This window comes from Camelus bactrianus, chromosome 7, assembly GCF_048773025.1.
Source record: "Camelus bactrianus isolate YW-2024 breed Bactrian camel chromosome 7, ASM4877302v1, whole genome shotgun sequence".
NCBI lineage: Eukaryota > Metazoa > Chordata > Mammalia > Artiodactyla > Camelidae > Camelus > Camelus bactrianus.
This window is the reverse complement of record NC_133545.1, coordinates 65,795,490-65,822,684: the sequence shown is the minus strand read 5'-3', so window position 1 is coordinate 65,822,684 and position 27,195 is coordinate 65,795,490. Positions and strand designations below refer to the sequence as shown.

The 27,195-nt window shown below is 41.0% G+C and overlaps 2 protein-coding genes across 9 annotated transcripts in view; one reads left to right on the top strand and one right to left on the bottom strand.

The window, feature by feature from the left end:
* Positions 1-10,695, top strand: part of ADAM22 (ADAM metallopeptidase domain 22) — a 209,682-nt gene extending 198,987 nt beyond the window's left edge. For all 6 annotated transcript variants that reach the window (XM_074367518.1, XM_074367519.1, XM_074367520.1 and 3 more), the window contains 2 exons: positions 680-803; positions 4,041-10,695. In XM_074367518.1, the coding sequence (XP_074223619.1) occupies positions 680-803; positions 4,041-4,061 (145 nt within the window). In that variant the 3' untranslated portion in view covers positions 4,062-10,695. The remainder of the gene's footprint in view (positions 1-679; positions 804-4,040) is intronic.
* Positions 836-27,195, bottom strand: SRI (sorcin). Of its 3 annotated transcripts, XM_074367522.1 has the most exons (9): positions 27,091-27,195; positions 26,169-26,252; positions 24,101-24,170; positions 17,928-17,971; positions 16,971-17,118; positions 16,624-16,737; positions 15,653-15,711; positions 1,909-1,988; positions 836-854 (listed from the first exon to the last, which is right to left on the bottom strand). In XM_074367522.1, exons 1-9 carry the CDS (start codon positions 27,139-27,141, stop codon positions 851-853), a joined length of 654 nt encoding a protein of 217 aa, XP_074223623.1. In that variant the 5' UTR covers positions 27,142-27,195; the 3' UTR covers positions 836-850. The 3 variants fall into 3 exon arrangements, with proteins under 3 accessions (XP_074223623.1, XP_074223625.1, XP_074223624.1); XM_074367524.1 differs by lacking the exons at positions 836-854; positions 1,909-1,988 and adding an exon at positions 7,226-7,385 and having other exon boundaries at positions 27,091-27,192; XM_074367523.1 differs by lacking the exons at positions 836-854; positions 1,909-1,988 and adding an exon at positions 12,530-13,975 and having other exon boundaries at positions 27,091-27,191.

Below are 27,195 nucleotides of genomic sequence, written 5' to 3'. Positions count from 1 at the left end.
GTTAGAATCCTCCCCTGTGCAGAAATGATGATTGTAGGGACTAATCAGACCATTTTTGTATGTTCTCATCAGACTGTTTGGCTGGAACTCTGCACTCCTTATCGCTTGCATGTTTACTAATTTGTTATTAAAACCCTTGTATTTGCCTTTGTTCTTTCACAACTAACACACTGGCCTCTGAATGCATGAGTTTTGTGTAAACTGGTGTGTGACTTAGCAACTAATAAATGTATCAGTTGTATTTTCAGATCTTAAAAATACAATTGGAATTACTGTACAAAAGACATCTTTGACATTAAGTGATCAAAATAAGGCAGAATATTGATATAGTATACACTTAATTTACCATTATGAGCTCTTAGAATATTTTTATCCCTTCTCCATTTTAGCTTTTTTAAAAATCTAGTCTATAAGAAATGTCATGATTGGCTGTTTAGTTGAAAAGTATGATTCTGTGTACTAACATTTAAGCAACATACTGTAGTTCTGAAGTTAGGAAGATGAAATTCTAGCATTCCAGTGTTGTGAGTGACAGAGTTTGTCCTGGTAGTTAAACCTGGGCGGTAGTGGCCTATGGAAGTAGAAATCAGAGGGTTTGTTCTGAACCCACTTTTCAGATATTTGAAAAATATATTAGGCATCCACATAATATGTATTTCATGTGTTCTCAACGTCTCAGGACTTTATCTCCTGCCAAATCTCCTTCTTCGTCAACTGGATCTATTGCTTCCAGCAGAAAATACCCCTACCCAATGCCTCCCCTGCCCGATGAGGAGGAGAAAGTGAACCGACAAAGTGCCAGGGTACGTGGCGGCTTCTTCCATATGCTCACAGCCTCAGTCATGCTTGTTTACCTGTGCGTGGATATTTGAAAAGACAGAGTCATTTCATAAGAAAATGAAAAAAAAATGAATTTGAAAAACAAGGTTCTCAGGGCTTTGGGGCTCAGATTTATATTGACAAATTAGTCTAATCGCTGATGAATTCTAGAACTCTTTGGCATAAGTTAATTATTTATTGCTATATATTTATATCTTATTTTATTCATTGTAGCTAATATACTACAACCTGGAATTAGACAAAACAAAGAATGTATTTTGCTTTATCAGTTTTTTCATGTACCTGGAAATGCCAGAGATTTAAGTAAACCAGCCTCATTTCCATGCACATTTTGCTTACTCTGTTAATGACACAAATAGGATATAAGAAATAGGAACCCCTGACAGAAAATCAGTGTTTGAAAATGCAGGTGGAATTTGGATACAAGGAAAGGAGTCTTGAAAATCTGTAATAGTAAGAATATTGCAAAGGGTGTGGTGAAATTTAGCAGTCTTTTACTTAAAAAACAGATTAAAAATGTATTTGGAGTTTATTATTTTTATAAAAATATGATTCACCAGAGGTTTCTTTAAATACTAAGTCCTCTTTTACATTTAAATTATGATACTACTCAGTGATCCAGTATTCAGAGAACAGGTCCATTATGTGAAGTTTGAGGTACAGTCAAGTTTAGAGACAGAGGCAAACCAGCCCTTAGAGACTTATGTGAAAGATTATAGAATTAAAGAATAATTACTTTTATTGATGTTGTGGTCAGTTAAGCTATAAATGTGATCTTCTCAGAAATAATTTTGCAAAAAATATAAAGTATAGCTTTAAAAGCCTGGACAGAATCATCTGCTAGTAGGTCTTGGGTTCCTAGGCTTTTTGGTGTTGAAAGATATTTTAGAGCCTCTTTGATACTGAACTTATATCATGCGATTCAGGGAAAACTTGAATTATTCAAATTTTAACTTTATCAACTCAGAGTCAGTAAGAAAACAGAACTCATTAAGACCTGATTAGATCACTATAATCAAAAAGACTTTAAAACAATCAGTGTTGTTTTATTAACCATAAAAAAATTACCTCCATATGTTTCTATGGGAAATGGTAGAAGATTGAAGGGAAGAAGAGAACTTAGATTCCCCAGCACTCAGCTTTCTGGCCTTAAAAAAAAAAAAAAAAGACTTGAGAATAGGCATCCAGTTGTTCATGATATGAGTATGTGGTGATAAAATCTTAGGCTGATCTCATTCCTCTCCTCCCCAGGGCATTGTTGAAGTGTAACACCCCACCTTCTCTCCCTGATAAATTGTCTGCATTGCTATTTTGCTCTGTCTGGTTGGGGACATTCAGCTGTTGTCACGTCAGGGTGCAGGTTTTTGGAGATGTTCCTCCGTGAGAGCCCATGAAAATGACAACTCCCCAGGAGAAATGTCTGGCCCATGGCCTTTGCTCTGCCCTGAGTGGGGCGACCACGAAGACTGTAGCCTCGGGGACAGTGCTGTGAAAGATCTGGTTGGTTCCATTCACTGTGAAACAGTCACATGGGCATGTAGCAGAATTCTCCAGAACAGACAGCCCTTGTCTCTGGGCTGTCCTTATGGGCCGTGGAGAATTGAACAAGCAACTCTTTCTATCAGCAACCCCTCTGTTACAGCCATCCACACATGGCCAAGGTTACACCTAGTCCTAAAAGTGATGGCTTGGTAACTCTTTGCTCCTTTATCTTCACTAGGGTAATTGTGACCTTCAGGTTTTCCCGGTGTCATTCCTTTGTTCCTCTCTTTTTTTCTGCAAGCTGTCACTTATTGTTTAATCTTCATAACCATTTGTCAGAAAATTGGGCTCACAGAAGCTGAAGTCTGAATTCTTTACTACTTTGTACCATCATCTGAGCATCAGTACAAAGCTTCTTTCCCTCTGACACCCTGCAGACCTCCTTTTAACCCTTCATTTTCCATTGTCTCCACCAATAAGTGTCATCTGCACACAAAGATCCTCACAGTTGGGAGATGTGGTTTCCAAAGGGTGACGAGATGGGTGTCTTTTTTAATGAGAAAAGGACTTACAAAGCAGACCTAAAGTAGATAAGAAAAGGTTTCCATGCAGAGTCAAGAGAACCTATTAAGGGAGCCTGTATAGAAACATCCAGTTAGTCACTTAGCTATTTCTCCTTTTTCTGTACTAGAAACTCATGCCCTGGATGTCCAGTAAAAGTGAAATTTGGATGGAAATCAGATGCAACCTACATCACACTGGTGTCTTAGTCTTCCTTTGTTCATGTCGATAATAATTATACCCAAATCACATTACCTGGAAACATATTTTATCAGCTTGATCTTTTTTCTTCTCCCTTTTTTGTTGAATTGGCCTTTCTTCTCTGGTGAACCGAATTTCACTCTATTTGATCATGCCAAACTTGTTTTCAGTCCATTAAGGCACGTACTGAACATTCTAGACATTAGATGTGAACAGGGCTGGTATAAAGAACTGGAGGAGAGGAAAGAGGTGAGGGAATAAGGAAACTGACATCGTGCCCTGGATGGGTCATTCTGCTCTGAGATGTCAGCTCCTGAGAGAGGACTATTTTTTAGGAGGCAGTGATGGATTTGGAGACTGTATAACCTGGCCATAGGCCCAGGGTTTCTAGGTGGATGGTGGTGGTAGTAATGGACTCACACTTCCCTAAGGTCAGTAGTTCTGAGCACTGGCTGTACAGAATTGTCTGAAGGGCTTTTAAAATATACTGATGCCCGAATCCCACCCAGAGAGATTTTGATTTAGTTGGTCCGGTGTGCTGTCTAGGCAATGGGGACTTTTAAAATGTCCCCAGGCCATCATTGTTCTAACTGGCTGTACTAGAATCCTGGAGAAACTGAAGTTATATGTAGCTTTAAAAAACAGTATTTTAAGTTATTTTATTTCTTTTGAGACACAACATTTAGTTTACCAAAATTACAAGTAACATTAAATGAGAATGTGAGGGTTTTATGTATTAAAAGGTGGCAGTTGTTAAAAAGGTTGAGACTCGGGTTTAGGGGAGAGAGCTAAAAATTAGAGTGTTTATTTTATCCATTTATAAGACTTTGCAAGAGTGTGCACCCACCATCACCTAAGTATTGATGGACTCACCAAATCTTTTTCATCTTTGCTGTTCAGAATATGCCTGTTTCCTGTTTTCACAATGTGAAATTTTGCTCTTCTCTGTTATGCAGCTATGGGAGACATCCATTTAAGATCAACTGTTTACATGTGATACATCGAAACTGTTTACTTCAACTTTTATAGAAACCCAGCCTCACGGAATCACTGCAAATCTATCTGCTCTTCAGACAATTCGAAAACATCGCTGAATGCCACAGAGGGGAGGAAGTCGAGTCTCACATCTGGATATCACTTTCTTTTTGTCATTGGCTTAGGATTTAACTGAACCATGAAGAGAACCACTGAAATGTGACACTATAACATGGAACAGTAAAGGTACTGGTATGTTCATGGATAATCCGCATGACAGCTACATGTAGAAATATCACTAAACTTAACTCACACGACCCAAATGTAGCAAGTTTCCTAAGGGACAGTAGTGGATTCAGAACTTGCCATTCTGAAGCCCATCCTCATTGTAGACAGTAATGCTCTATGCATGAAGCTTCTGTTTATTGTTTTCCACATTTAAGGAAACAACATCTCATAATAGAAACTAGCATGCAGGGCTAAGGCATCTAGGGTTTTTCTCTGCAGGACTTTAAAGCTTGAGAGGCCAATATCCTATGCGCTCACTGTAAACATGTATTTTTTATTTTATTTTATTTTTTACTTTTCATATTTATTATCAGCATCCAAGGACCATTGTACATATGTAAACATTTTTAAAATTAAAGAAAAAAGCAGCTGTTACACACAAATGTATTTTGCCAAATGCCTAACGACAGTCAGTCACCATCACGTCACCATCATCCACCAGATGGTCTTTAAAGATTGTAAGCAGCTGATGTTGTAAATATCGTAGTCAGTGCTGTATATGTGTCTCCCTATAATTGATACTTGTCCAAAACATGTGATATCCCTTTAAGCTGTGTGCAGTCCAGAGGCAGTTTTATTGAGTAATTAATTGAACAAGAGAACAAAATGCCCAGTAAAACCTAGAGCCTTTGCAGCCTGCTGGGCCAGGAATCCGGGGGTGCAGCTGCTGTCCTGCCTCCAGGTGCGCTGCTGTTCCCTGGGAATCCTCCAGCCTGTCCCCTTTCCTTCTGGGGGCTGCAGTGTCTGCCTCAGCACCTATTAGTTCTCGGTTCCAGAGCACACCTGCTGGCCTCACCCCGGGGGCCTGCGAGCCCCACAGCAGCGTGTCCTGCTGGGATTAAGCAAGTGCACCAAAGACATGGGAGACCACAGCTGCTGCAGCATTGGTAGCCTCTGACATGCCAATCCTCAAACCCTTTGTGGCCTAAACTTTGGTTCTTTTACAAAACTTTTTAGCCATCCTCATCTGTGACATGAATGACTTGTTTTAGTACAAACAACTTTTACCCTGTTTGTTAAGGGTTTTTTATCAGCGGTGGGATATGAGTCCCAACAGGTCATTCTGCGCTGACTTGTAAGTAAGTAGTGGAAGGTTCCACCAGCTGGGCTGGGAAGCCGCAACAGGCCACCGAGGATTGACAGAAACCTAAAACCAGGAGTGCGCAGCCATGGTGAAGTCACCCAAACAGCTGGCACGGGGAAGAATCTGATGTTCTGAACTCTGTATTTTTTTAATCCATGGGAAAGTAAGAAATCTACTTTAAATCCCCTTCTCTAAAACCAAAGTTTGATGGCTGTCATTGTGCAGCTCTATCATTCTGAAAGAAAACTTCTCTTGGGAGGCTACACTAGTAAGCTCAGAAATTGATGGGATCAATCAAATTCTTTGTTGTGACCAATAACTCTGAATTTCCTCATTTTCTCTCCTTGGTCTTGAGAGGAATAGAATATGCAGATAAAATTTTAGAAATGTCCTATAAATTTGATCTCTCCCAGTAGTGTCCAAGGACAAAGTCCATTCATCTCCACGTGTAATGATCTTGGAGGCCTACACTGAATGGCTCAGTTAGAAGGCGGTGTTCTATACTCTGTGTGTTTACGGCTTCTCTAAAGGACCTCTCTTCTGAAAGTCTGAAAACATTTGAAAAACAGTTTAATCAACCAAAATGATAGACAGCATTTTTTCATGACAGGAAGGGATGTGATTGTCAAGACGAAAATAAATGATCCATCTGAGACTAAAGTCTGGGTGAGCAGTGGGTGGTGATGTTGCCACGGAGCTCAGCCGAGGACAGGAGGGCAGACAGATTTAAAGATGTAGCAAAGAAAGTGGCTTTTGCCCAAGATCACTTTTATGTGCACTGAACGTTTTCTGGAATTGAGTGTATAAAAGGCTAATGTTATAAGGTTTATTTTGACTATAATAGAGTTTATAGATTTGAATGTAAGGTACCTCGTGTAAATATGCTTCCTAGTTATGGTTACACATCCCTGATTTGAAAGAATCCACAAATGATTAGCTATGCAGTCAACAGGTCCCTTCCCCCTTCTCCCTCTTTCCTCACCTTCTCAATTATTTTTACTTGAAAATGACTATTTCAAGTGAAAACTCATTACCTGTGCCTTTTGGGAGACATGGTGGCTCTAGAGGTACATAGCTTATAGTCAGCTTCCTCAGTAATAACCTTCACAGGGAACTGACCGAAAAGTGTTTTGTTTGCAGAGAGATTATGATTTTATAGTAGCTTTAATGTTCTATTCTGGATATCTGCTCTCGACAGGGATGCTTAAACATTCTTACAGCCATTTGCAGAATTCTTTGACAAGTTTATCATTTCTGTAGATAGTTTTGAGAAGTACCCATCCATGTGCTTATGGTTGGTGTTTTTAGATGTATTAAAGCTAAATATTCATGGCTTTTCATCCACTGAGGCAGAGAAAATGGACTCATGGCGCTAAACACAAGCACAGCATTATTTTTATTATTTTTTTGAATATTTATTTTGGAGAGGAACTTTGAGGCCACATAGCAGTTTATATCATGCAACAAATATTTATACACCCCAGTCAACTATAGGACTATTATACCAAGCAAAGAAAAGCAGTTGTTTGGCCTTTATGTTCCATTGTATGCCTTTTTCCTCTCTTTCTAAAGTTTTGTGTGTAGATAAGACTTCAGATTGACGGCTCTGCAACCTGAGATGTTCCATTTACCCATGGTCATTCCAGTGCAGTAAACTCTGATTTAAGGAAACACTTTTCAATCTCTCCACTAAGAGTGTCAACAAAGGAGGTGTGGGTACCAGGGAGCCCCGAGGGAACAGATGGGTCAGACTGACTGGTCTCTGTGCGGCTGACCAGTCTTTCTTTAGACGGGAAGTGATATCCTCCCCTGGGGTCTCACAGCTAGAAAGCGATCCCCTGGCCACATGTCATCTGTGGAAAGGAATAAACTTCTCTGTTTAAACAGTGAGGCATCATTAGGGCTTTCAACTTGCTGTGGTTGCTGTAGTTTCTAAAGAAATCTAGTGCTGCTCCTTAAAAAAAAAAAAAAAAGAAAAAAGTTGACTAATAAAGTAGATGCAAGGTTAAAATGCCAAACATATGTTTCAGTTTGATATATAGGTGCTTTATTAAGTGAGGCTACAGTTTCTCTGTTTCTCTCACCCTTGCTTTAAAAAGGCTTTTAAATTGTGTTAATACATAACGTCAATCCAGCGTAGATTCCTAAACGTAAGATTGACAGGGTTTCTAAAAGAAGTTCCTGAAAAGGCAGAACTAGGTGTTGCACGCACTTCCACAGAAGGACAGTTTATGTTTGAATTCTAAAACAAGGCTTGTATTTCTTACATTTCTCTTTTTCCTGTTGATCCTCTTGCAGATTTGCATAATTGAATCTAGTCCTTTGTCTTAGATCTCTTGTGGCTCCTTTACCTGTTACATTTTTAGATTTTTCTTCTTTACTTTTTATAGTTACGTATGGGCCAGAGCAAATATGGTATTTCTAATCACTTCCAGTGTTTCAAAATCAAGTTTATTTACTAATCTCATCCGTTCTTCATTTCCTGTTGTCATGGCTCTATTTTAACATTTATATTTAGTGCTTTAAATATTTCCTTGTGTTACTAAACATGATAATAAATCCCTACCTAAAGAGAAGACAATTTTATTTTACTTTATTTTACTTCAACTTAAAGGAAAAGGAATTTATTGGAATTTACTGAGTAGCTTGCCAGGTATATGGGACGGGCAGAACAGTGCAGCACGGAGTAAAGGTGATGAAGGCGTGAAGGGAGGCAGGACAGCTCCCCGCCAGCCTGATAGGACGCCTCCTGTGGGCAGCATGTTTTAAATGCCATCCTACCAGTCAGTAAATTGGCATGAATTTTACCTGAAACGCTCTGACTCCCATCTGCAAGCCTATTACCTACTTTTTATGCTTCTAATTATCTTTTTCCTTTCACGTCTGTATTTTCCTCTAAAACTGACACTCAAATGCTTTTTTTTTCTTCAATGAATTTCTTATTCTGTCAGCTTAAAATAAATATGAAGCAAATATTGCTATGGAAAAGGGCTCAACTGGTGGCTCCAGCTTTTAACTTTTCCAAATGGATAAGACTATTCTGATTTCAGAGGCAGCAACTTTTCCTCCAGCACAGGCTAGCTTCATAACGGCCTCTCCTGTGTACTGGATCGCCAAGCCCCCAGCCTGCTCTGATGAGAATCAGCTGAGATGCCGCCCACTCGGCTCTGCGGCGCGGGGCAGGGTTCAGAGGGTGCCCCGTGGGGTGGGGGTGGGGTTCAGAGCAGCCACACCTGCTGGGAACCTTTGGCACATGCTTTGTGGGCAGGTGTTTTTAATTCTAGGAGGACTTTTCAACCAGGCCTGCAAATGCGGAGCAAGGAAAGATGCAGCGGGACCTTGGAAATCAGGAGATAATCCTTCTGTTAATATTTTATTCATTGCTTTGTCAGAGTCCCCCAAATAGAGAATCTTCCGGTTCAGTTTAGATGTAGAAAAACAAAAACCTGCCCAGTATTTTTGTTTTCAGTATCCAGAGCCTGACAAACAGTAAGCATCCTCACTGTGGGTTTGAGAGATCTTTCCTCGCTACTTCCAAAGTGGCTCCACCTCCAGTAGCGGTCAGCTCTTTTCTCCTGACTAGGAACTTTGACTGCCATGAAGGTAAGTCCCTTCTTTGCTTAAATTGGCACGTGGGGATCCACTGAGGTGGGGGATCAGGGGCTAGAGGCACTTTGCGTGGATTGTGCAGTTTGGGAAGTCACTGAGAGACTGGTTCTCAGGGTGTGTTTCAGGATGTAGAGGAGGTGAGCAGCAGCGAGCCTTGGGAGGTTATGGGGCATTCAGCCCTCGCAGGGGAGCAGAAAGCTGAGCCACACGAAGAGCTCAGAAGCCAAGAGCACAAGTTGGCCACTGGTGGTGTGGTAGGGAGAGAGGTGCTGAGTGCCTACGGCAGGCCTGTGTGCCTTGCAGTTTTACTGAGTGTTGGCTGTATGAATACTCCATTGTCCAGGTGCGATGGGCCAGTCACTCCTGCCTGGTGAGTCCCTGTTGCATTGTCCATAGAACCTGTATCGTACCTGGAGGTGCTTCAAAGCTGACAAGGTTTTGGTTTAAGGACATCATCATTTCATGTTTTTTAGGTATCCTTGAAATCAAAATGAGGAAACAAGTGTGTTTTGTTTTTGTTTTTTTACAAAAAGGCATACAATGAGACTAGTGACGTGAAGATAATGTGCTCACAAATTTGTCAATACAACTTTTAAAGAGTTCATGAAGAAAAGGGCATTTTCCTCTCAAGTTAAAAAATACATGTGCATATAATACTAATCTATGTTTACTTTAGGGCTTAGCCTCTCTTTTTATGAAGTTTCAGATGTAGGTTTGTGTTTTCATAGTCAGGCTCTAAAAAAATTGCAAACAGCCCCCAAAATCTTTAAACACAGAGGTGCTAAGTTATACCAGATGACACCAAACAGAAAGTGCTCATAGGAATTAATACATTTATTCAGTAATAACACAAGAATTTTTCCTAAATTATACATGTGTATCACTGCCTGATGAGAAACCCCACTTTTCTTTTCTAATCCAGCACAAAATCCAACTGTGATTCTGCAGCCAGTCTTTTTAATATGTAAAAATGACCCAACATCTTTGTTTTGTATGGAAGGCTTTTTTTTTAAAACACTAATTTCAAAAGTGCTTAGCAAATGTTTATTCAGAATAATAAGCATGTACTCCTTTTTTAACTTGCTGGAAGAGACTTGCCCCTCCAACCACACATCACAAAAAGACAATTCCTTTTAGAAACTGAGCGTTTTACCTAAACAGAGCAGTTTATATGTTTGCTCGTGTACTCCATGTCCCTCATCTTCAAGGGGTGATGTCCTATCTACAGCTAGCGGAAGCCACTTGGTGGGGAAGTGTTGACAGCAGCACGGTTTCACTTTCGGTAACCAGGGAATCACGTGTATATACTTAGGTTGGCTTCTTTTTAATATTATAGTCTCTCTGCTACTCCGCGCTTGGGGTTATTTGAAACATTACTGGGTTTTGGCAAACAGCAACTGAAATATATATGGCAACTGCTTTCCAGAGCAAGCGTGATTTGTTTCATGGCTGTTCAAGTTATAACGTTGTTCTTATACTGTAGGTCAACAAAATCTTGCTGTTTTTAAAGGTCACTGTTAACATAAGGTTCAAATCTCGGGCACAATTTTATTAGTGTTCACTTCTGAAGCTAATAAGGTACCACAGTTTTCTATGTTACTCTTCATTGTAACATCAATAAAGTGACTTTCAATAAAAGATTTATGTTATTTTGATGCATGGCTCCCTTTGATCCTGTTTTTTGCTGTTTCTTTGCAAAGCTTTGTGGGGATACTGCTGGGCAGTGCTTTCTTTTCTGTTTCACGCCATCCTAGAAAGGACCGTTGGCGCGGTGGGAGATACCAACATCCTTCTGGAAAGCCTGAATGCTCGATTTGCTGGGGGGCAGACTTGAGTCTTCTCCATGTATCCATCTGCCTGGTTTCATGAACACTTTCTCCCTCACCCGAATAAGGATCGATTTCCTGCATTCAGTCGTAGAGCCCAAGCAATGGTGCTTATTTAACGGGCTCCCTTGAATCACCTGTAAAGCACTGGGTCCTGGGTGGGCTCAGTGTAGGCCCATGAGTTCACAGCCTGAACAATTCTTCCACCGGCCTTTTCCTTGTCTCGCGAGCAGCCCTTTCACCCACCAGCCTTGACCCTGGCACTTGGTTTCCTGGCCTTTAGCTCCTAGTCAGAGTAGTTATATGTAGTCAGAATACTGGTTTAATGTGAGAAAAAGGACTGAACTAATAAGGGTTTGTATACTTACTATGAGATTAAAAAAATTATGGTGATTACAAGAGCCCCATTTTTTGTATTTGTAATGTTTTAGGCCCATAAGATAAACACCAACAGTAATATACTCAGCCGAGCAAAAGCAAAGTCTAGAGCAGAGATAGCAGCAGTTTTTGCTCATGTGCCATCTTAGGGACTGACGGCTCCCCCAGAACATGACGCTGAAGTGGTCTAAACTCCATTTTGGCTCAAGAGGACTGACAGCTGTGATTGGCGACACAGGACCGCTGTGGCACCAAACTACATCATTTGTCCCCAGGGAAGCACAGGCCTCCTGCAGCCACATTCCCATGGAAGTGCTCGAAAAGGGTGATAAGTACTTTATAAACCATGCATCTCTTGAAATGGAAGAATAAAGCACTTGTCTCCAAAATTAAATTAATCTTGAGTTGGGATGATTTGGGGAACTTAATTCTCCAAGGTATCCAAGTCTGAGCTTACAGCTTTACTATGCACCAACTAGATGCTCTTAAAAAAATAGACCAAAAAACAGTTTCAAAGAAGGCGGTGAGGCTGCACTGAAAGTACATGATAAGGGAAACACAGAGCCCAACATAAAACAGAAATAAGGCAACATGAGATCTACTTGTAACAAAGAGTCTGGCTGTAGTGAAAGAGGATGGATACATCAGATCTGTCAGGGGAAGGACTCTCCAACTTCAGGACATACTGAAGACTAGGTTCTGTGCTTTCAGAAGGAAACAGTGAAAGTAGAAGTGGAGGAAATAAGGAGACTTGCTACGAACGTCAGTAATTCAAACTGAACTGAGCATTTCCAGAGACAAGGTTTTGTGATTCTTTAGCAAAGCAAGTTCTGAACCATGACTGATGCAACACACCTTGGGACTAAAGCGGTAGGATGGTTCAAATACGACGCACGACCTTTGGTCAGCAAGGACCTTCTGCCTTACCACATTAGTCACCCAGGAAATGACCATTTCCCTAAGCTATGATTTCCTCGGAGGATCCTGGTGAGTTTGAAGCAAACAGCAGGTGCTGGGACTCTGAAGGTGAGTTCCCTGCCTTCTGGTCCTCTGAGCCCCCTTTGGTTCTTTTTTGGACAGCTCACGCTCACACGAAGCTTTATGGCCTCACAGACAATATATAGGGACTAAAACCTAGACTGACCATGTAATTAATATACAGCAGGCTGCCTCACATTGTAAGATGACAGAAATATGTAATTATAAGTTAGGGTTGATGAATGTATCAATGAATGTATATATTTAGCAATATTTGAAAAAATAATTAGTGAAATGAGGCTAAAGATGCTTAGAAAATGTTTTATTTTTCATTCTTTGACAACTAATGATCATCTGATAACTCTCCCACTGTGCCCTAACATAAGACAGGTGTCCTCCTGGTTTCATTGTTTTATCTGTTAGGCTCTCTTGCTGAAAAGAGCAAACCAGGTTAGCTTTAAATTTAAGAAACAGAAAGATTACTGGTGCTTATTGTACCAACACACTTTCTCATTCAGAACCACCCTATGGGGTAAATATTACCTCCTTTTCAAGGATGGGGAAACTGAGGCTCTGAGATTATCTAAAATAATCGATCCACATATTTAGAAAGAGGCATAGCCAGCATTAGAATACAGATCTTACTTAAAAGCACGTGGCTTAAAAATGGAAAGAAAAAAAAAGTCTTCCACTATAAATGTAATACTTGCTTATCAGAGCATATTTGGAAGAGCAGTAGGAAAAAGGAAAATGAACTTATGAGCCTGACCTCCACTGGAAGCCACATCAACATACATGTATACTCTTTCCAGTCCTTTTACTGTATATATTTTTTAATGTAAGTGTGAACATATGGCATATCAAAGTGGATGTAACACTATTTTAAAAATTAGCATCTTCTGATCTTAAAAGGAAAGCACACACATTACAGAAAACTCAGAAGATACTGAAAGGCATAAAGAGAATTAGTCACCTAGAATCCCACTAGTCAAAAATAACCATAGTTAGTATTTTCATATATTTCCTTTAGTCTTTTCCTATTAATTTTCTTTTTTACATAGTTAAGCTCACAATGTACCAGATTTTTAAGTATTGTTAACAAAGGTCTACATGGATGATGACAAAGAGGAATTTGCTGACAGAGAGTATTTGCCACTCAAGATTTTTAAACATGTCCATTCATACAGCCATCAAAATACTTGTAAGCCTTAAATCCTGTGCTAAGTTTCCACTGAGGAGAATGGATTACCAGGGTTTTTGTTTTTTCTTTTTTTGCATCCAAGTGGTAGTCTAAACCATTTACATGATAAGAATACACCACACCTAAAGCTTTCAAGACTAGTAAAAAAGCCCTTCTATAAGAGGAAAGACAACAGCTGTAGTCTGAAGAAGAGGTTTTAGTATCTTACAATGAAAAATACATAATGTGCCTTAAACAATTTGCACACTTAAATTTACATAAAAGAAGGCTTAGCAAGAAAGTAAGGCATGATGGACAAGAGCTCAGGAAAGTTCTACACAGTGCAACAGGCCAGATCTTATATTAATAACATTCCAAAGAATTTATTATCAAAACTAGAAACTTCAGTGGTACATAAAGTAATAAGCCTTTACAACAGCTGTTAAGGGAAACTGGCTGTGTTAGTTTGCACACATCACTGAAGGCAAAGAGCAAAGGAGAACTCCAGTTGGAATGTCAATTCTGTTCATGCAGCTTCCTCATGATTTAAACGCTCATGACGCACTGAATGAACTGAAAGAAACATCAGCGTTAGACTGCAGACCTCACAACACTGAAAACTTAGCTTATTTTTAGGCAGCTTACATTTTGGTATTCCAATTTGAAGTGTGGATTTAAAAAGATTCTAAAAGTAAGAGGAAATGATGGGTGGAAAGGTTCATTTTTTTGAAGGAAGCAATCTAACAAAAAATCCAATTGGTTCCCCATGTCAAAAGTGTCTAGCAGGAAGCCGATCTTACTCCAATGGATAAAGAATTATTTACACTCCAGATAATATCTTGGACTCTAGACATGGTCACCGTCAAAGGCACCTACTCCCAAATACAAACAGCAGTGCAGTTTCTAAGTGTTCTATCCCATGGGAATCTCTGAACTGACAGTCTTACCCACCTCTCTATCAGGGCGCCTCTCAACAGTTTATTCCCTTCAAATCCACTTGACTAAAATAAATCCTAGCATGCCAGCGTATGGATGATCAGAAACAGAATACCTGACCCTTCCCCTGAAATTCAGAAATCCGAGCGTAGAAGCGTCAGTGTTTGCTGTGAAATGTTTGCTCTATCACCAAACACACACGCACAGACTCTGCTTTTTCTCTCAGCTTTCCTTTTCACTCTTCCAACACCAGGGAGGCCCTGGGCACTGCTAATCCTTCCAGCATTCCTGCAAGGCCGAGCTGATTATCCCTCTCTTCAGGGAAAAGGAACTCAGGTCAGGATGTTCAGACATCCCTTAAGTGGCCCTGTCTGAGGCCAGAGCCTGGGCACCGTCAACTCCACAGGCTGCCCCTCCATCTGTGGAAACGGAGACAGGGCTGTCGCCTGAGAAGTTAACACACACTGAAGTGTACGCACCTTTAAGAAGAAGAGCTACTCACAGGTACATGTGAGCCTTTGTAAAGTGTACTCACAAGTAGGGCAGCTGCGGGCCGATAATATGTGCAACTTTGGACTTTGTAATGGAGAAAACTTTTAGAATGTTCAGGTATCACAGTGATTTCCATTCTAAAGGTGGTTTCTTTTATCAATGTCTGAGCAAAAACGGGAGAAACAACATCTCCCTAGCTTTGCTATGTCTAACCAACCAAGGCCATCGAAGACGGCTGGTGTTTATGTTCACCCTGGTTACGTGGCCTCACCCTACCTCATTCAGTGTGGCTGTTTAATAAAAAATTGTTTCGAATTATGACTTAAGTTTGTGCTGTTTGTCCTCAATGAAGAACACGGGTATGGCAAGTACAGCTTTGAACCACCCAAGTGATTTCTCAAGGACGGAGACGATTTGTTTAAAGAAGGCAAAAGCAGATACAACATCTGCGTGATGTTTTCCAAGGACATTTCTGATTGAAATCTCACAACAGCCTAGTGAAGACGGCATTACTACTACTTCCTCTTTCCTAAAACAGTTCCTGAGCAATAAAGAGCCCTGTCTAAGTGACCTAGAGGGACACTTAACTAGTAAATGGGATAAGCTGGGCTTTGACCCAGGTTTTTCAATGCAACAAACAGTGGTCTGTGGATAAGACAAATAATAAATGAAATTAATTAATTCTGAATAGTAACTCCTTCTGATCATTTAATCCTTGATTGTTCCAGCATCCTAAGATATTCTAAATAGCCAGCTTCAAAGGGATGCCCATTTGCTGTACCTCTTTCTTGTCTACCGAGTTCTGAATTGACTGAGACTTACGTCATCATACGGGAAATTCACAACACCTTGCTGAGCAGTATCCCGTCTTCGAAAGCTGTCTGTAAAACACCACAGTAAAAGTTATGAGTTTTTAAACATCTTATCTGAAATCATAATGGTTAATTATGTTGGCACTGGTTTCAAAATGCAGTAACATTTAAATTGTACAACCAGCCAACGTAAATAAAAGGCCAAAGCAAGAAGCCAACTGTACTAATGTGAACAGATTTAATACGTACCAAGTTACACAACACACAAAAGTTGGCCAACTGTCTTTCTCAACGTAGAGCTGGAAGAAAATTACCTTAACCTCAAGTAAGTAAAAGCTGCATGACTTCTGAGGCCATTCTTAATTGCAAAAGCAGAGAATTTCAGACTTCTTAACAACATAGATACTATATAATCAGGAAATGGATGGATGGTGTTCTTAATATGACAAATGGCTGTGATCAAATATTCCATTTGTTTGAGCTCTGTCTTACTGAATGAAAAGGATTTACTTTAATAAAGAAATCTGCCCTTAAATTTGTGTTAGGATACAAAAACAAGATAAAACTAGCTCTGAAAAAGGGTAAGAAGCTAAAGAGAGAAATGGAACAAGAAAAAACATACAGAAGAAGGGAAAAGCATAAAAAAGTGGAGATTATTGACAGAGGCTTGTTTAGGAAGGACATTTGAAACAGGCACGACCATGTTAAATTATTTTCCAACAGGAGGAATTAGAAAAAGAGAGCCATCAATGGGTAATTTCACGCTTTTCAGCTACTTCATATTCTAAGGAGAAATCACAGAATACTGCTCATACTCTGATCAAAAGTGCACCAATCAGCTTGTTATGTTTGGGGACATTTTAGGAAAATTTAGTTACGATTATTTTAATGGCAGATGACTTAGTAAACTGAAAAAAAAAATCTCTGGGAAAACAGAATTATTCTGCTAGATGTGCTTAATAGCAGTCTCAAAGGGCACACCTGTCAGAGCTCGAAGCTTGACACAGCAGGCGATGTAGTCATCGAAGGTGATCTTTCCATTGGTGCTGTATCGTTTTGCAATTGAATTCACAGCCTGGGGACTCAGCCTAAATCCTGAAAGGAAGAAAGATCATCCAGGAAGGAAAAAGAAAGTTCAAGGATTACAAAAAAACCATTAAAACACAATGTCTTAAGACTGAGAGGGCTCATTTAAATTATGAATATGTGCTACTTCTAGAAAATAGAGACTGCCTCCACGTAGCCTTTAGTTTTAGAAATTAAAAAAAAAAAAAGCTTCTACCAAGGAACAGAGAGATGAACAGAGATATGGAGTCAGTCACACCCACCCATGGCTGTCAGGGCCTTCTGCAGTTCTTGGGGATCCACTGTTCCACTGCGATCGCTGTCAAAACTGATGAAGTGTTGTCTCCAGCCATTCAGGACAGCCCAGAGTTCTTTAAATTCATTGAAGCCCATTGTGCCTGACATATCTCTCTGAACTGTCATCAAGGATTAGAACATCTCCATTTTGCAATATTTTCTAACGATTAAATCAAAGATCAAGGGTAAGAGAATTTAACAGTTCTTTCTGCTGAGAAGGTTAAGAGTGTTACACATTCTTTTAGGAAGGCTAGAACAAAAAGATATTCTCATGATATAATAAAAAGGGGCCTGTGGAGAAAAAGCTCGGAGTACATATTTTCACTGTGGGAAAAAGATAATCTATGTGATGTGATTACGAGGAAATAACGTGGCCATTGTGAGCCACACATAACAAGCAGGCTTGTGACAGAACTGGGCTGCACTTTCTGGGTGGCCCAGGCTCTGCTGCTCACCCCTCTTTAGTCCTTGCCCTCCCTTGGTAAGCCCTCCCAGACCTGCTGTTTCCACTTTTGAAAGTAAGGTTGGGAGGCACTGAAGGGTCAGCACTCGCTAAACTGAGTCTAACAACTGCGATGTGAAAAATCCCATTGCTTGAAGGTCAGATGTGAATCACACAGGGCAATCAATGTTACAGCAAAAAAAAAAAAAAAGAAAAGCCCTCCTGACTGCTCTGGTTTCTATACTTGTTCACCTTTGATGCTTCCTCTAATTCTTGAACAACCAACATTCTATTTACTAAGCTTCCTTCCTTTTTTCATACCAAATGACATCTTAAAGGCTAATGAGTTCAGAAAATGTTTTTGTAGTCATTTGTCACTTTGTGTTTACTGGGGATTAATCCTTAGATGAATTCCTTCAGAAATAATTTTTTTGTGTGTCCAGAAAAAAACACTATAGACAGCAACCAAGGTGAAGGATACATCCAGCATTGAAACCATAAGCCGGCAAGTCTCCAGGTTAAAAGCTGTTAAATCAAGAAAAGTACATACATATTAATACCACTTCAGAAATTCACATTACATTGGATACATTCAAATCACTTAGGAATGTGATTATTTATGCACTTTTATTTTTATATGCTGCTCAATTTATGTGAAACTAAAATTTATGGAGTTTTGAAGTAGATTTTTTTCCAGATAGAGGATTCCTTCTAGAATCCAAATTTGACTTTAACAACTTTAATAGAAATCTTTTTATGCTTATTTTTTAATTGAAGTGTAGTTGATTTAGTGTTAGTTTCAGATGTACAGCAAAGTGACTCAGTTATACATACATATATATTTTTTCAGTTACTTGTCCATTATGACTCATTCCAAGACACTGAATATAGTTCACTGTGCTATGTAGTAGGTCCTTGTTGTTTATATATGTAGTAATGTAGAGATCTTTTTAAAAAGTATTGCATAGTACTGTTAATATTTTTAGGTGTGACTTATGGTTTTGAAGTTGGGGGAAAAGGTGTCCTTATCTTTTAGAAAGGTACACACTGAAGTTATTTGTAGATGAAATGAATGTTAAGAGATCTGAAAATTGCTTTAAAAAATGGGCAGGATTATAGATAAAACAAGAATGGCAGCACACTGACAACTGCTGAAGCTGAGTGATGGGTACACAGGAGCTGACTGCATAATTATCCCTATTTTTGGATCGGCTTAAACTTCTCTATAATATAGTGTCTAAAAAGTACTATATAACTTTCTTGCTTTTGAGACTGTAATAGAGTGAGTTCATTTCACCATAATGAACCACAATGTATTAGACCCACCGAGGTGAACAGGAAGGTAGGATTGCTTTGTTCCTACGCACAATTGACTGTAGCTGCTTTTGCTAATTTCTGTGTCTGATCATTTGTTCTTTCTTTCTCTTTTAATATCAGACACTGAATGCTCACCTTCTACCTCAAATAGCCTAACATCTGTCTTCATATGCAATTAAGATAAATACACTTGCTAGAATTGTGCATTAAATGAGAGCACTCTGGATGAGACACAGTGACTTTTTCAGGGATGGGCACTGTTCAGAAGCCTCTTTAGTTCACTTACAGTTTGAGGGCGCCCTGAGGGTGTTTCCAAACCTCACTCAGACAACCAAACTAGACTCCACTTATCGGTTAAAGGCCTAGTGTAATCTACCGAAGCATTAGCACGTTAAAAATAAAGAATTCCTTGCATTTTACATTGTGTTAATGGGAATCCGTGACTTCGAGGAAGTGTTACTAGGTCCAAAAAAGCTGTAAAACTAGAAGGAAGAAGTATCAAGGATCATGGAAAAGCTCGACTAAATTCTACAAATTTGTTAAGATGCACACAGAATTAACATTTTTCACAGCTGTTACTAGCTTCACTTTTATCTTTAACCAAAGTGAATTTAAAACACAACTAAGCTAACTCTTATTACTGTGATGTCGCCAAACACTACAAACTATAGGTTTTTCCACTTTGAATAGATTCCTGTGGTTGGCATCTCCTGGAACCTTGAGATAAAAGATTGGGACTATTTCTGTTTTGGTCCTTCAATCTCCACCTGATCCTCAGATACAATTCTCTGAAGTGAGAGGAGGCCACACACAATTTTCTACACTTTTGAGAAAGAGCTGGTTGATTCTTCACTGAGTTTTAAGTTGCTGGACATAAGAAGTCTCTCTAGTCTAGACCAGCGGTTCTCAACCCTGGGTCCTTATCAGAATCAGCCAGAAGCTTTGAAAGATCCTGAGACCTGGGCTGTACCACAAAACAATTATTATTTTCCAGCTTTATTGAGATACAATTGACATATAACATTGTGTAAGTTTAAGGTGTACAATGTAATGATTTGATCTACGTATAGATTGCAGAATGACTACCACAATAAGGCTAATTAACAACCCATCACCTCACATAGTTATCTTCTGCGTGGTGAGAAGTTTTAAGATTTAATCTCAGCAGTTTTAAATATACAGTACACTATTGTTAAGTATAGTCACCATCACCGCAGAACAATTAAATCAGAATCTGAGTGTGGGTTTCAGGCATTAGCCTGTTCTGAAAGCTTCTCAGATGATTCTAGCGAGCAGTCAAGGTTGAGACCACTGTTTCACTCAAAGTGTGATTCCTGGACTAGCTGTGTTAATATCACCTGGGAGCGTTTATAATTGCAGCATCTCAGGCCTTCCCCTATATCAACAAAATCAGAATCTGCATTTTAACAAGACCCCCAGGTGGTATATATTCACATTAAAGCAGCTGGTTCAACCTGGACCAGCACTGCCTGGAAACTGGTCAGAGATGCAGATTCTCAGGTCTCGCCCCAGAATTGAATGAGCAACGCTAGGGCAGGGCCCAGCAATCTGGTTTTTGCAAGCCTTCCGCTTGCTGCTGCCATGTAGGAGTTACAGCTCTCCAGGGCCTGATGACCACGGGACAGAGCCCATTGTGTTGGGCTGAAGATCAAGGCTTTTGCGGTCCAGGAAGCAGCCAGCTTCCCTTTCTCCCATGTCTCTGAATGGTGCTCAGTCACCCAAGCCAGAAACCTGGGAAGGTCCGTAATTCCTCCTCCCGTCACTCTTGACCACCTTCTAAACAGCTTTAGGAGCCCTCCAATGCCTGTCCACTGTCACATCCTTGGTTTAGTGGGCATTTCTCTCATCTGTTCTACTCCAAGGGCCACCTCACTGGTGTCCCTGACTCCCATGTCCCCCACACCCGTGTGCCCTAAGGTTATCCTCTAGCCAGGGAAATGTGGGCCCTCCTATGTAAGCCCCAGGGGAGGTGCTCCGCTGCCCTCAGGATGGAGTCCAAACACCTTCATTGGCATATAAGGTCCTGCTCCTATTTTCTCCATCCAGCTAGTTTCTGATTCTTCATTCAACCCCATGTGCTATCCTCATGGTCAGTTTCTCTCAGTTCCTTGACTGACCCTCGCCCATGCTCATCTCTGGGTCTGCTGTACCTGCTGTTCTATTTGTCTGGAAAAGACTCCTTGGTCCTGCCACATGTCTGCTCAGCATTCATTACTCCTCAGTTTAGTTATCAATCCTGCAAGAGAAATTTTCCTGACCTCTTTCTGGGTTACGTGCTCCTCTGAGGTGACCCCACAGCCTCGGTCCTTCCTGTACCCCAGTGCTTTTCACACTGTTCCACAGGCACCATTTGTGGCCACACACCCAACACCTAGCACGTGGTGGGTGTCCACTAAAAATGCATCGGTTGGACAAATGAAGGAACGGATGAGACTGAATTCTCACCCCGTGGAAGAAGCCGTATACCCCTCTCAAAGAATCCAAGGAGGATATGCTTTTAAAAATGGAATCTTTGGATTTTTTCTGAAACTTAAAACTGATCCCCTACGTAAATACCAACCTTAAGTCAAAATAGCAATAAGGGTATATGATTTTTCCATTTTAGGAGATCTTCCATACTCATTAACTCATCAAATGCCTATGAAGTACTTATTCTGTGCAGGGCTCAGTCTACCAGGGACATCGGAAGTACAAATGTGCGGTTGCACCCTGCCCCAGCTGACAGTCTAAGTTAAAGATAAGTCATGTGCACATACAACTCTCTTCAAGGCACAGCCACTGTGGAGGCACCAAAAACTACCATGAGATGTTGAGGAGTAAGAGGCTCCTGCCTGGGAAAAAAGACTTCATAGAAGAAATAGCATTTAAGCCAAGTTTTGAATGATAGGAAAGACGTGGGACATCTGGTGACAGCCACATAGAGCCAGGGAGCTGAATAAGCAAAGAGAGAAGCAGTGAAGTCCAGACAGACAGAGTGGGAGAAGGTACCCTTGGATGGGGCTGCAGTACTGAGGACATGGGATTCCTGGTAAGCTGCCCAGCTTTTGTCTTATCTCCATAGGCACCTTGGAGCTACTGAAGATATTTAGAGGAGGAGAGTGACAGGTTAGAGCCGTGTGTCAGGAAGAACAGAAATCTGGTCATCTTTTGTGAGAGGACTTAAAAGGGAGGGAATGAGATGGGCAGTGAGCAAAACAGAAAATTCACTATTCCAGGCAGTTCCAATGAGTTCCGAAAGCTGACACTGAATAAGTTTGGGTGAGGAAAACTTGTGCTCAATTTTCAGTATTCCCCCTCTTCCCCCAGAAATAGCTTTTATTAATGCTACTTCTACTTCAAATAATTTCAAAAGAATCTTTGTTATAATTTTATCCTTTCTATCTCCTTTCTCCTGTTCATTGTGCTAAAATGCCTCAAACATCTTCTCTTCTAGTAGAAATCCACAGTGTAACAGACCCTACCTCCGATTCTCTTCAACCTAACTCCAGAGGAACAACCACTCACTCACTCACTCAAAAAAATAAATAAAATAAAATAAAATAAAATAAAAAGTTAAAAAAAAACAAAAAAACCCCCCAAAAAACCAAAAAAACAAACCCAACACTTAGGTTTCTCTATCTCCCCTGCCACCCCCAATCCCCATCTGTGCTTTTGGGCTTGAAAGCTGAGTTTAAAAGACCAACAGCTGCATAACTTGTGCATTACAAAGCTCACTCTGACACCTCACAAACAGGATAGTTTTGTGGTTCATCACCACCTCCACAACCAGATGACAGTAAGCAAATGACTTCAATCACATGCTTCGGATGACTCAGGAAAGGTCTTTTCTCTAACGCTGAGATCTAAGGCCATCACTAAATGTGGCACTCTCAAATGAAATTTTTAAAAGCACTGCTCTCCAAAGATATATAACCCTCTTTGTTAGTCAGATTTTGAAACCTGCCCCACCTCTTCTGCTGAAAGGATGTAGAAAACCCATCTGTGTTGTGACACAGCTCACTTTTGTAAACCCTGCTATTAGACCTTCTTTGTTGACCAGCCCCAACTGCTTGAGTTTGACAACTAACAAATGTACTGCCTACAATAAAAAAAAAAAAAAAAAAAAAAAAAAAATTCCCTAATCTAGAAAAGAGTTTCTTTTGTTCAGGGCCAGAGTAAATGACAGAAATGCAAAAGGTTCCTCTTTTGTATTAATTCCCCTAACTAGGAAATATTCGTAGGCTACTGAAGTCATAAAACAAAGGATGATAAAAATAGACATGCAAATAGTTTAAAAAGAGAGCTACCTAGTAAATATGCCAGGTCAAACAGTCAAAAACGGCCACTACAGGTCCTCAGATGTGACTTATAGTTTGAGTGTCTTAATTCACAGCTTACCAGGAAGCTGAGGCTTCGATCTGATGTTCTGTCTCAATTAACAACCAGCAAAGAAGCTGGTGGGTAACACACATCCACCAAGACACAATTCTATATCCTGGATACTTGGCAGGGTCAAAAGGTGATTTGAAGAGAAGCATGTGGCATGAGTGTGGGACGATGAGAAGGCCCTGGTCAGGATGCAGCATCCGGGCAGCAGTTTCCTCTGTGCAGCTGGTGCAGAGAGCTCAAAGGTGGGAAGTTGGTGTCAGCATGGGCGCAGGCTATGAAACACTGGGGGTTTAGGGTTTAGAGTTTAGAAACCAGGAAGGGCACATCCCACTTAGCTTGATGTGGAAAGAGGAAAAGAAAGAGGAAAGACCTGGGGGATGTCAAAGTGAGCTTCAGTCAGGGGCTCTGAGATCAGTGCAAAACTGATTTGTTGAGGACGAGGGCCACTTGTGGGGAGAGGGGAGAAGGCCAACTACTCAGAACTCGGCATGAAGGACAGGCCACTCCGGGACCAGGTGCACAGGACTAGCCACTCAAAGCCCTAAGTGCCACCAGCCTTGAGACAGAATAAGCTCTTGGCAGTCAGCAGTAAATGTTAGTTCCAAGCACTGATGACACCCGAGCCGGCGGATTTCATTACGGCAACTTACCTTGTCTTCTGTGAAGGAGGCCACACAGACTGTCTCATTGGTTTCAATGGTTCCAGACACGAAGAACCCAAATCCAAGAAACCCACTAGACTGGTGGGTAGCGTGGAATGATTTCTTAAGAACTGTTCTCAGATGAACATTTTGAAATACAAAAGAACCAACCGAATTCAGCTTTTGAAATTATGAGTTTTTTGGATCAGAAAAGCTCAGGTTCCTTGAAGCTGTCATAATTACAAGTAACAACTACAATATGAAATACTAGAGTACTTCTAGAGATACTTGGGGGCTGTTAACTTACGTTTGTATCCTCCAGCGATGCCCGACTGTGTCAGGCATCTCTGCAATTCATCAGCATCTATTTGCCCATCCTTTTGGGGGAAAAAAAAAAACAGGAAAAGGAATCACAACAGTGATTTGTACTTTCTAGTTCTTTGTTTATGCGTGACACTTTTTTTTTCCCAAAGGAATGCCTCCCAAAGGTAGGCATTCTTTTTCCTCACTCTACTGCCAAAAACAATTACAGAAAAAAGACAAATTGTTAAGAAGTTTTCCACAAATGGGTAATTAGGGCCATACACAAAAAATACATTTCTAAATACATAAAGTGGGCATTCAATTTCAACTTTATTTTAAATGATTATTACACAAGAATTAAAGTCTGAATGCTGCTTAAACCTATACTTTAGTATTACAAACATCTTTTCATCATTTCCTCTAAATTCCTGAGTTATAATTGTTACAATTGAGTATAAATGTTCTCAAGTATAAGGTTCCTTTTATAATAAAACTGTGAGGTGAATTCAGTTTCTTTCATTTATATATAATATTTTAAAATGTATAAATAACACTAATTTCTGTCTTGAACTACTCTCAGTCTGAGCTAGGAAACTGCCTAAATTAAGCATTCTAAAATAAAATTATTTATGTAGTTGCTTAGAAGTCTCATTGCTCTCTCTAGCTCTTTTTGTTGGGGGCTGTGGAGAGCAGGGTACACCAGTGCCATCAGTAAATGAAAAGTTCAGTTCCCACGGAAGGAGGCCTCTGTGATCACCTTTACTTACGACGTGATGATTCTGTCACAATTACATCTGGAAGACCCAGGTCCTCAGTGTCTATTCACTGGCTGACCTAGGTCAGAACTAGATGTATGTTATTTTTAGGAATTTTAAAATAAAATACCTAATTCCTCAAGTCCATGGGTGCTGTAAATTCTAAATGATCTGAAAGATGATGGACATGCTGCTGCTGGCCAGGGCTGCTGAAAGCTAAGCAGGCGGGGTCACTTACATGCCTGCAGGCACAGGCATCTAAGAATACGGAGTCCTGAGCTTTGCCATGTCTTGTGGTTTCAAGATACAGATCACTAACAGATTAAGCAGATACTTCAAAGGAAGCTTTCGGTTTTAGACTCAATTTTCCATTCAGTTTCTCAACCTGTATTTCTTCCACTGCCATTCTAAAAGGTGGTCCTAGGTTTTTATCTTGTAGTATTCCATGGCATTTTCACATTAAGACTGTGTTATTTCCAGCTTTGGATCAGAATAAAGCTAAGTTGAATTCCTAAGTGTCAACCTCCCCCTGGACATGTCTGGAATGGACCAGCAGTACATTTACCAGGCACAGTGACTAGGAGCTGGGTGAGGGTCCTCCCTCAGGATGCAGCACTACCTGCCACAGGACTCAGAATGAACAGAAGTGCAAGGTCATGGGGTGCTGACCTCAATTCTCTGGGTCAGCAGAGCACAACACTTGATAAGGTCACGGAAGGGACCTAGGAACAGCATCAGCATCAAAGAGAATCTAGACTGTCCACAAGATTAACTTCCTCATAGTAAGAAGAGAGTAGTAAACTTCTTATTTTGAAGCTAGTGGATTTTTTTTTTTAACCTTAAATACCTATTTCCCAAGGGGATAATTGATTTAACAATTAAATTCAACCCACAGAAAATGTCCATTAGGCACTGGCTATAGACTTACTAGTAATACATGCTTTTAAGTTGTACAAAAGGGGCTTTATGTTCAGTAGATCTGGAATTTCTTCTCTGGAAACCACCATGGACCCTGACCATTCACAGTTCTAAAGACATCTTTCTGACAGCTCGTCAAAGCTATTTACACTAGCCTATTCTGTTCAACTTGACCCTGATTCAATCACAAGTTTAGTTCTGAATTGAACATGAACACTTTTGTCCTAATTTCTTCTGAATATTTGCTTATATGAAACCGACTACGGACTTCTTTCTTTTCTCTTATGCAGAAGAAATTCTTCTCCAGAGGAAAGGCCTTTTTTTTTCTGTGCCACTATAAGAAAGGCTAATGCAAGTGTAGAATCTGGCGATTCTTTAATATTAGAGGAAAAAACTAACCTGTCCAGCTACAGCCGCAAAGTAACCGTACAGCGGATCCTGAGTTTGTCCGGGAAACGTAGGCCCTCCGGGAGCTCCCCCATACTGTAAGACAGGAAACACAAATAGCATCATTCCACTGACCAAGTTTTATTCTTTCCCCATTGAATGCCTCATGCAAAGCCAGGCAACTGCCCGCCCTTCTGGTCATCTGCCTCCCCACCATCGGGAACATTCTACCTACAATCACACCTCCCCCTTTCCGCCCTATTTTCACCTCGTTTTAATGCAAAAACTGGCGGCTAGGATCAAAGTGAGTTGTCTGGACAGTGACATCTGTGGAAGCGAAGCAACTTTTAAAATCCCCATCATCCTGCAGGTTACTGAGATAAACGCAACCTGGGCAAGCCACTGACGATCAGGGCTCAGAACTGTTTTCCTTTTATTTTTCTAGCATGTACGGTATTTTTAAAACAGTTCCCACCATGATGCGCATCCCTGACGCCGGGGAGGCGGCCTTCCTCCCCGAGGACTTTGACTCTAGCGGACTTTCCCTGACTTTCCTTTTTTCTCACTTTCTTTTACAGAAGGAGAGGTCGGTCTCTGGACCATTCTAGACTAAAACGGCTGTTTCTCTCAGGGAAGGTGGAGAGGGAGGGGGAGGAAGGCAACACCCAGTTTGCACGATTTCACGCCGCGGAAGCGGGAGTCACAGGGTGGGCTTTAGAGGAGAAAAACAGATAGCCGGGGAGAAGCAGGGAGAGAGGGAAGGAAGGCGCCAGGCACGGAGGCCGGACAGCAGGGGCCCGGGGCTACGCGGCCGGCAGGGCAGGGGCGCCGGGGAGCCGCCCCCGCCGAGTCGCCACAGGTCACCCCTCGGCGCCCCCGGCGGCCAAGGGGCGCGCCCGGGCCGCGGCCGCGAGCCCGCGCGGGCAGCACTTACCCCGCCCGAGTAGTAGCCGCCGCCGGCGCCTGGGTGCCCCGGGAACGCCATCGCGCAGACTGCGCCGCCTCCCCGCTCCGCCCGCCTCCCCGCCCGCCGCGCCGC